This window comes from Physcomitrium patens, chromosome 1, assembly GCF_059467195.1.
Source record: "Physcomitrium patens ecotype Gransden chromosome 1, ASM5946719v1, whole genome shotgun sequence".
Classification (NCBI taxonomy): domain Eukaryota; kingdom Viridiplantae; phylum Streptophyta; class Bryopsida; order Funariales; family Funariaceae; genus Physcomitrium; species Physcomitrium patens.
In genome coordinates, this window is record NC_143410.1 from 19369600 (window position 1) to 19380318 (window position 10719).

A 10719-nucleotide genomic window follows, 5' to 3' on the forward strand; every position below is an offset into this window, starting at 1 on the left:
AATAATTGTATTAAAAGTCCTAAAAGATTTAAAAGTTTAAAGTTTTGATTTTTTTACACTTCAAAATATTTTTAGGATGTTAGAATCAATAATTTTTTGAATAATTATTAATGTCCCTTTCTATATATTTTTAAAGTTCAAGATTTATTTTATAAAAATATATAAAAAGAAAATAATCATGTGATGTTAGTTATCATGTATTGTTGGCAATTTAATGTGTTCTAAAGTAAATGTTTCAAACCATTCTCTAATTTTCTCTGACATGTTTGAAAAAGAAAATCAATCAACCCCACATTCATACAACCTACTATTTATAGAAAACATGGAATTTGGCACTTGTATAGGACCATCAGGATTGGTAAAACACCTTCTCAAAATAACACATCGATTAATTCATGACCACTTTAATAGATTATAAACAAACATCTTTAAGACAGAATTTAAATTTCACAAATACCAACGAAACTTTTAACACATATACTAACATGACATTTGAATACCTTAAATTAAACACATATTTAATCGAATATATGATGGAAAAAATGATTTGAAGTTATGGTGGTGTTTTCTTGAACAGATTTGGCCAGTACATTTGAGTGGCACATGGATTAAAGCATGCTTTTCTAAAATGCTGGCACACTAGGAATTTCATCACAAAGATCTTCCTAGCTGCCTCTCGTGTCCTTGAAGATCCCAGTTTTGTGAATACTTGCAACTAATGTGGCGATCAACTTTACTGTAACCAATTTACATATATCTGCTTCATTCTCAAAATATTGAAGATAATGACAATCCATTTGCAGCTTTATAAAGGGAACGATCGGTGCTGATAATTAAAACTCCCACCATTTCCGTTTCTCATACTTCTTGGCCAGCTGTTCAGCTAATGATGCAAAGTTTTCAGCTCCTAGAGTCATTTCTTCCGTCTTGTCATTAAGGGACTGCGATGCAACATAATGGCAGGTAAGAAAATGGAAAGTGATTTGATAGCAATTAAATCGAGAACTACAAGGAAAATTTGCTGTCACAATACATGAAAACGACCTAATTAGAGCTAACTTGGACATAATCTACGCAAAGAAAGCACGTATGTGAGGAAAACTGTAATGCTGAAAACGAACCTCTAACTAGAATTACTCTTACCTGAAGCTTTTCACCTCGCTCCATTAGTTTATCCCTAGCCATTGCAGCAGCATTTGTGGCATCCTGCACAGAAGACGTTATCTCCCACTGAGTAATAAGAAATAGAATGGTAAATTCATCCACATCATGCATAAATTTCAACCACGTAGATGTCAACAAGTGTATGTATCAGATTCTAATCTCGAGAGAATAAAGCTGGCAGTTTTACCACAGCCTTGGGGGCATAACCATAACGAGCTTTGATTTCATCGGTAGTACGCTGTCTTGGTTTACCGTCATCTCCAAACAACTGCGACCTAGTGGTCTCTTCGCTCATCACCTCTTTTCCTGCTTGCACAGTTGACAGGCCATGCAAGGGAAATAACCCATTTTATTCATTTGATTCTGTTAATATTCTATAACAATGTGAGGCCAGGATCGTCTCGTACAATTCAAAACAACAGAAAGTACTAGGATTTTGACCAGTGAAATAGCAAGTTGCTGATATCAAAGTTCAAGGTTTGAGGTGGCTTTTCTGAATAAGCGAACAGTGTCATGGTGTTACATGTGTAACAAGAGACTTAGAAGAAACTCTAAAACCCATTATTAAATACTTCAATGTTAAAGGCTGTTGACGACAGGCTCAATAAGTACTCTTAAAGCTTGAATTCAAATGGCTTTATAAAACACACAAGGGAAAGAAAGTACTGTATTCTCACATACATACACAAGTATAAAACACGTACCTTTAGGAGGAGTAGTTTCTGTTACTCTATGAAGAACAATCTTATTGGTGCTGGGCTCTCCAGAGGCTGACGGTGAAGAACTTACACCCATCTCACCGAGATCAATCAGAATATCGTCTGCAATTACCAAAACGAGATGTTAAATTCTAGACTCGTAAAAACAATTGACTTATTCAGTCTCATCTATGAACAAACAAGATTAGAATGGAAAGGTCGGACTCCTCATTTCGTCAACTTGAAGTAATTCATAAATAAATAAAACTGAAATGGCTCACCAATCTCCAGATCAACGTCTATGCCAAGCGAATCCGTCTTAACAGACAGATCAGAGGGCTGATTTACAGGGGCCGTGAAGGGTTGAGATGAGAAAAGCTTGGATAGCTGATCTGCAGGATGTACAGCATTTTCTGGTTCAAGCGTACTTTTTATAACCCCCAACAATCCTTGACTTGCCGCAGGCTGCAACAATGATTTAAATACGTTACTATTCCAAGTAAACCCAAGACACACCATTCTTAAATATCTATTATATTAAAGCACGTCCAAAAAAGCTTCACGTAATGTATTCTACATTACTCCACACAAGAGAAAACGTATCATATAATTGGGTAACACATAAAACTTCTGGTCCTCAGCAGCAAACGACGAGTCTCCAGTCAAACATGAAACTCTTATAGTCGATCGAAAGGCACATAGTTTCATTACTCTAGAGTAAACACTGTTCCTAGTCCCGTATAAACACAAAAGTATGGACATTTCAACCTACTTCCGAAACCAATTCGAACTTATGAAGTCATCACAATTTTTATTCCTACCTTCTTACGTGGCAAAGAAGTCGTATACTTCATTGCGGCAGCAGCTGCAGCTCCCAGGTCCTTGTCAAATATTCGAGGCAGAGAATCCGGCATGCTAGAGGAAACATTAAAGAGACAGCGAGACGATCAGATCAACTACAAGGCATGAAGTTCCAGTTGTAAATAGGGTAATTCAAGGAATTTATGCAGAGCAGCCGATGAAGAAAAATGTCATGACAACAGGTTTTCATGGCTAGCACAATTCTTCTAAACATTGGTCCCAGCTTGCGAATCATTAAAATCAAGTTCGAAACACAACTGCACATTTCGGCCACACAAAATCACCTCAAATCAGTATCCTCTGCAAGCACCGAAAGGTGAACAAGTTCTCTTCCTTCATTTATCTGCAGACAGTACAATACACACAAATGTCCAATTTAGGCCAATATCGGAAGCCCAAATCATTAGGGCATCAACTAAGGGCATGCAAAAGTGCATAGCGTGGATTAAAAATAAAAATTCGAAGTATCTCAAACCCTTCCATAGACAGTATTAACACCAACAACATCAGGTGACTAATAGCTGATACATAATAAGATAAAAAATCAGAGAGAAAATACTGATGCAATGTACCGCAGTTATCCGTGCATTAGCAGAACTGAATATTGCGTGACTAGGCTCAATTTCCCAGCCTAAGCACTGAGCAAATGTGGTTTCCACCAAAATTCGTAGATCAGGCAGTGACCTGCACCAAAAACAAATAAAATAAAGTAAAGCGAATTAGCAAGTTGATTTTCTTTTTGGAAGTTGTATTCAATAAGTACAGGCCATCTTATCATAAAACAACGAGTATGGTTTAAATGGTTTTACCGTATCTCAAGATGACCAGACTGATACACCAGAACGGCGCCAAAAGCGTGATTAGAAGTTTCAAATGTGGAGGCCCAACAACAGGGACGCTCCAATTTCACTTCACGCACAGAATTTCCAATTCCCTGGTCATCAAAAACAACGTCAAACACCAGAACAGTAAAGCCTATATGTTAATAACTTCAGTTATCCTTGACTACCTTGGTTGTGATTCTGAAGTGAGACAGCACCGAAAGTTCCAACCAAATAAATATCGTTCATCATCCACACCATGTCAATACGAAATTGAACTTTGAGAGAAGTACTTTAAACAAATAAAAACATCATCTAGGGCTGAACATAGATGTCTTAACTGCTCAAGCTATATATGACAAAACCAGTAAGTTGTTACACTTGAACCAACAATGTTGCTTTTCTGAGCAAAATCACACAAGAGGTCAAACACGAAAGGGACTGCTGTTCACCTGAGAGGATATGGAGACAATCTGGATCCAATCACGAGTACCCAAAAAGATGCAAGAGCTTCTATGGTGTGCGTCTGACGATTGCGTACTTGATTCTTGCCCTGCAGTTCCTTCAACGGATGGTGCTGTGGTAGAAACGTCTGAAGTATCCAATTATAAGAAACACTCACGAATTGCAGGGACACAGTCACATCATAAAGAGAAAAAATACGATTCTACACTAAGAACATCTCAACCATGATCAAAGTAAAACAAAATGCTAACTATAGAAACTTTTAGTGCTGTATTAGTATCATGAAAGTGCAATTAAGAACTGATGGATGGGTCCGTTACACCCACTCGTGTTAGATAGATGGACAAGCTGCAAGTATACTTCACCAGTTTTCCAGGAACCAGAAAACATAATAGTGAATGTAGAAAAGGGTTACGCAGTGAGTCCTGACCTACAAGATCCAAACATAATGCTTGTGAAGGTGTTACAGGCTGCTTGGGACCTGGACCAATAAAATCGCCATTAGACCCGTTCATAACAGCCACAGTTGCTTCTTCATTTACTGCATATAGCACTGTGATGGCATTCGCAGAACTCTTCGGTTCTCCAGAGTTGGGGTCAGCTGAAGCGGAGGAATCAACAGCGTTTTCTTCTTGGACTAGTGTAGTAGAAAATCTCAGTCTAGCAATGCATGATGAATAGCCTGGCCAGCAGCCAGAAAATAAAAGCGAGAGATTTGCAGGATCCAAAATCGATATCTGAATCAACAGAAAAAAGCTATTTATAATCAATTTCCTAAGAGGAATTTCAATACTGTGCTTAGCATGGACCAGAAAGAGTGACGTTTCGCTCTGGTAAATAACATGATAACTTAACATACTTGGCTTTCCCACCTCCAACTCCCAACCTCAAAACTTCTACACGATCGAAACACTAGCAAAACTTACTGTAGAATAAAACAAGACATTTAAAATTTATGCAAAATGATTGTGAGCACAAACCATTCCATTTTTGTCGCCAACTGCAAGGCGACCTGAATCACTGGAAATAGTAATACTGGTTATAGCAGCTTGATGAGTACGTAGCTCAGCAATGCACTGGTAGCCAGCCGCGCAGTTCACAGGTTCTCCTAAAAAGGAAAGAAGAACAAAGATTATGAACACCACCAGAACTACGATTTCGGAATACAAATCCAAACTAGAGAAAGAAAACCTTGGAAACCAAAGCGATCAATATTATAGCTCTTCAATTGGCACACTGCACTAAAAATCAACAATGAAGTAGAGAATACTAACCAATACATCCAGAAGTGTCACTGATGATCTTGCAAGGCACTTCTTGAGCTTCAGTACTAAGTTTAAATATAAACACCTGTGTGAACACCGCTTAGTTCAAGGTTGTATTAAGGCTCCATGAAATACAAACATTTCTGCTACGCGTTCTTCAAAGTTGCTAATAGAAATTACTCGTGCATGCTAATTGGAAGACAGTACCTTTCCCTCCTGGTCACCGTATGCCAGAAGACCAGATCGTTCACAGAGGGCAATAGCTGAGACAGGGGATAGGCTCTTCGTTGTCTGCAGAGAAGAACATAGCTCTCAGCCAATGTACTGTTACATGCCCAGCATCAACTAACTTGGTGAAGAGAAGAGAAAAAGGCTAGACTTTTTCTTAAAGCATACATCTCGTAGCAAATAGATCAGGGAACCAGTCACCTGCAGCACTTTCATCAGATTTACCTGAGAATTAACAATGCACAACAACTTCATCGGAGGTGTAAAAGCATCCCAAACTTGGATGCCGCCACGATTGCGCCCTGTTACAAGCAGAAGTCTTTGCTTCATGTTGGCATTGGAGGACGTGTTCTCGATTCCTCCAGTGATTGGCCATTTTGTTCCAAAACCTAGTGTAGGTAAAGGATACTTATTTCCTGAACTTAACTGCCAGTCATAAATGCCTGTTAGATCAGACCTTACACAGATGGCACACTAAAATAAAACGTAATTGAAGAGTAGAAAACTAGACGAGTTTTATTCAATACTTATGTGCATTCGACAGACTTAAAAATACTCGAACAAACATTGGCTAGTTTCATTGGATTGGATTAACTCGGTATACCCATTCTGCAGCGAAAAGTTTTATTTTTTTATAGAGGATAAGCTGCAAACACAAGGTACTCAATCATCACCTGAAGCAGCACTTTAGCTGTTAATGAGTCAGTCGACACCATGAATAACTGAGAAACAACAGCATCTTTAAAAGGTGTTTCCCAGGGAAGAGTCTGCAAAAATGCTTGATTCACGGACTCTTCAGGTGAAGAGAAAAAACGCGCGACTATGCCAGCACCATCGTACATGTGAAGCAAACCAGGAGAAGTCAGAACCAAAATTCCAGCCACTCGTGTACTTAAGGTGCCACCTGGTCTTGAAAGCGTTACTGCATCTGCAAATGGCCCTTGAAGTGGAAGCTCAAGCTGCTTCAACTTCTCACTTACCTCTCCATGCAGCGACAAAGCCTTCACAGATAAAAAGAAATTAGCTCAAATTAGGAAAATTTGCGATTCAGATTCCAGTACGATAGCCTCAAAAATTCTTGTAAAAGACACTATCTTCATGACACTTCTACATGCCAAGCAAGTTAACTTGGCTAAACACATATTCTATCATTCTCTAAAGAAAAGAAATAGGTGATATATTATATTGTTGTGAGAGTGATAGAAACAGATAAGTAGGGTTTAAACCCACCGTCAAAGCCGGAGTTGCATTCAGATCAGAACCCCCATACACAAAAAGCTGACCGGTGAGATCCTTTGGATCTTTGCCACCCTTGCCGCTTGCACACCATTTTAATAAGATCACTGGCATTTTCATGGACTTGCCTGGTGCTAAGTCAATTTTGCGCAAAGGTGCCCCAGAAATGAATGGCAGGTTCGACTCCGTTAGGTCGCTTGAGCCACCCTCGTTGGCTGGTGAAGGAATAGTCCATAATAAAACATCCCCATCCACATAGCCAGCTGCAACAACACTTCCATTCTGACATGCCCAACAAATACTACAAATTTCTCTCTCTTCATCATCTTCGTCTTCAACTTCAGATTTTGATCCAGAATCACCCGATTTCTCTGTGCTAGTACGTCGGCGGTCAGAATTCTGCTCGTGTCCAGCTAACCGCTTCCGCTGTGATTCTATGCCACCTCGAATGGCAAGAACCTTAGTCTCATTAAGATCCCATAATACCAGTAAACCATTTCCGTATGCAATGACCAGCCTGTGCAGGACACGCAACCGTACTCATTAAGTAAAAGGTTCTACACTGAATCGGCCATCCTATATCTTTAGAACTTGTATCTAATAGAAGAAAAACTCACCCCTACGCTGCATGAAATTGATCAATTGTAGCAGTACCTGCTAAATGCAGCATTCAGTTGCGGAAGGATGCCAACGACAGAAGGTGCACAGTGACTTCCAGATTTTACTAACCCACCTGAAAATGCATAATAATCACAAATTAAACACCTATGTGCCACTATATCCGACATAACAAGCATAATTTGAACTTGCATGTACATAACAGGAGAACCACTACTTTACTGAACTGGAGGTCGGACAGAAATTTACCTAGGGTAACATATGCAGGAATACAGTAAGGCAACTTGATTAGTTCATTTGAGCTTTCGTCCAATTGCAGTACACTGACAGTTCCAACGTCATCTCCAACATACCTGCACGATAAGACTGTTACTACCAATTTGCTAAAGAGATCAGTTCAATTGTCGAGCTCTGTGGTCATACTCGTGTCAACAAATTGACAACAAGATACAAAAGGAATAACGTTGGAACAAGCATCGATATTTTGTTTCATTGGTTCAGGTACAACACTCATCTCCACATGAATTGAAACAAGCACATGACAACCTCTGAACACCTCAGATTTGAGGAAAAATTATCAAATTTACACATCTAGCACTCTCTAGATAACGAATGCGTACATGTAATTAGTTCCTTGCAAGACGGCGATGGCAGTGATGTCATGTTCCCATTTTACTGAAGACGCCACCTCCAGCTTTCCCAGGTTCCAAACCTGGAGAAAATATGGAAATATTAAATCTAGTAAGATCTAAACGCCAAGACCGGTACTTACTTCGTAGGTAGAACCAGGGAAGCTCTGAGAAGGTTTTCTCATGATGATACTGACATAATGCCGTCATAAATGAGGACAGCATGGAATGTAAAATTAAAAATAAAAAAGTACAAGCAGACCAAATAGATCTCACCTCAATATCATTCTGAGTGGTGACATTGACTAATTGTCTTCCATAATTCATAAACTGCACACATTAGCATGAAATGTTCGATCAGACCTTCAATATGCCATGATTTTAGCACGGGAGATGCAGGAGTTCAAGATCACACAAAAGCTCACCTCAAGATATTTGCAGGGTGCTCGAAGTGGTGACTGTAACAGCACTTCAATGCCAGGTGCACCAAACAACTTGATCCGCCCATCCCTATTTTCCAACGTCAACACATCAATGCCAGGATCAGCGATTGTACATGTCGCCGTGATGAATCTGATGCAACGCAAATGAACAACACATAGAACTATCTGCTGACTGCTTACAAATCTACAGTTAAAAGAAATATTATCTAGGAAAGCATGCACATTGTAGGCCACCCTAACCTCCCAGCGTGCCCATGATATACACCAATACCAACACTCATTAATAATTAATATATACTGCTTTCTCTCCAGATAACAAAGAAAGACCAGCACTAGCTCATCGACAGTATAGCTGGACCATAAAACCCTAGGGATGTCTATGCCGATTCCCTAGGTTTTCTAGAACCCAGTAGTAATCAGCATTAACAACCATAGTGAACAACAGTCAAGCACTTCTTTTGTCAGTCAAAAAGCCTGGATATTTAGGAAATTCGACACTGATCTCAAATTCAAGACTTGGTCCATGTGATTGCGGCTTGGAGACAAATTCAAAAATGTCGACCCCATCTAACCTAAAACGCTTCTTAGGAAGTCTCGAAGAGTAACCCTCTGAGAATTAGAAAAATAATGTGAAAATTGACATACAAAGAAGCCACAGCAAGAACACTTTGAGTGGCCTCAAATGCGAGAATTGAGGCAGTTGCTGGGATGCCTTCATGTCCAACGACCCGCGGGTGTAGCTGCTCGGATTTTAATCCTCCCTCTCCTACTAGGGCCTGATTCTGTACATGTAGAACCCCTCACTCAGAATTTCATAAAACCTTTATTCTCTGTAGCACCATATTCAAATTCAAACACTACCAGCCGAGCCTTACAAAGATCCAGGCAATTAGAGACAAACTATTCATGTCAGTGACAGTGAGCGAGTAGTCGCGCATTTTAGAAGTGAAAGCTAGCATCGCTGCAACACTTACAATCCGAGAATCGACCAAGAGTTGTCCTTCCGCTCCTTACAAGAAATTGTAAAAAAAAATTAAACAATTACAACAATCCTCGACTCGAAGAACCCTGCTACCGACTAAAACCCCACCCCATCTACATGGAAAACTGCCATTCACAACCAAACTCAAGCCCCATCCTCTTGTCCCACAGTTCAAAATCCCCCCCCCCCCCCCACTGATCAAAATTCACAACACTCTCTTCCCGCACCCACCCACAAGTTCACCCAACTCAACGATCCTCCAATTCCACCCCTTCCACCCATCGACCTACCTCCCGATCCTTATCTTGGGCACCAGGCGATCCCCGAGCTGCGGGCGTTGAATCTCCTCGCCCCGGTTCCTCGACGGTCACGGCTCCATCCCCGCCACCCGATCCTGCAACAGCTGCGTCGTGATGATGGCCATGATGTGCGCCTCGCTTGGGCAAATGCGAGGCCTTCGAAAACAACCTGCTGAACATGATGATATGTCTTCGATCGCCCCACCAATGTCTAACAGCAAACTCCTCGCCAGGTCTGATCCCCAAGCAAAGAAACCTCTTTAACCCCCTTGCGCGCTGGTCTGTACACGAAAAGATTCACAACAGAAACCCACTTCGAACATAAACCCACTTCGGTGACAAGATACAAGGCGTGCGCGTGCAATCGCTGCCTTATTGGGCTCAAACAAACAAACACACGGAGGAGTGTTGGTGTTGTTGCGTCCGTGGTCTCGCTCCCTCCATGGCCAGCCTCCTCCGCCACCTCTGTTTCCCCCCCTCCTTTGGACGGCCTGCTCTCGTTCATCCATGCGTTCATCCCCTCTTTTCCTTCGTTGGCACGTCTGTTCGTCGACCTACCACCCATCCGTCCAGGATGTTTTCGTTCGTCGCCTTGTTCGTCCATTTGACGCGTTCATCCGTTGGTGAGACCCAGCAGTGCTTCTATTTTGGTGTGGACTTGGTCTGAGAAGAATGCTGCTTGTGATGCAATGAGTAAAGATATGAAAAAAATCTTAAAATTAATGTTTTATAATTTTTCTTTTCTTTTCCTTTCATTTTATTTTTTATTTTATTTCAATTTTGGCTTCTCTATTTCATAGTGGAGAATTGTATTGATTTGTCATTTCACCACATCATAACAACTAATTCTTGTATTTTTTTCAACTATATTATTGTCATTATTATATTTATTTAAAATCCCAAATCTTAAATCCTAAATTCAGGAACCTTAAATTTTTAAACTTGGATTTTACGGATTTAGGTCACTCATATCTATAGTATAAACAAAAATTAGTCTAAATGCAACATTT

General features: G+C 40.3%; 1 protein-coding gene across 2 annotated transcripts; it reads right to left on the reverse strand.

The window, feature by feature from the left end:
• Window positions 1-531: 531 nt before the first annotated feature.
• On the reverse strand, window positions 532-10155 carry LOC112288167 (uncharacterized). 2 transcript variants are annotated; one of them, XM_024532063.3, is made up of 24 exons: window positions 9701-10155; window positions 9074-9210; window positions 8411-8495; window positions 8262-8315; window positions 7977-8068; window positions 7606-7709; window positions 7393-7471; window positions 6733-7255; window positions 6177-6503; window positions 5728-5928; window positions 5482-5565; window positions 5284-5359; window positions 4990-5117; window positions 4440-4746; window positions 3997-4136; window positions 3533-3657; window positions 3296-3407; window positions 3008-3066; window positions 2684-2777; window positions 2144-2327; window positions 1869-1985; window positions 1352-1470; window positions 1144-1206; window positions 532-941 (listed from the first exon to the last, which is right to left on the reverse strand). In XM_024532063.3, exons 1-24 carry the CDS (start codon window positions 9887-9889, stop codon window positions 834-836), a joined length of 3507 nt encoding a protein of 1168 aa, XP_024387831.1. In that variant the 5' UTR covers window positions 9890-10155; the 3' UTR covers window positions 532-833. The 2 variants fall into 2 exon arrangements, with proteins under 2 accessions (XP_024387831.1, XP_024387841.1); XM_024532073.3 differs by lacking the exon at window positions 9074-9210 and having other exon boundaries at window positions 9701-10037.
• Window positions 10156-10719: the final 564 nt, after the last annotated feature.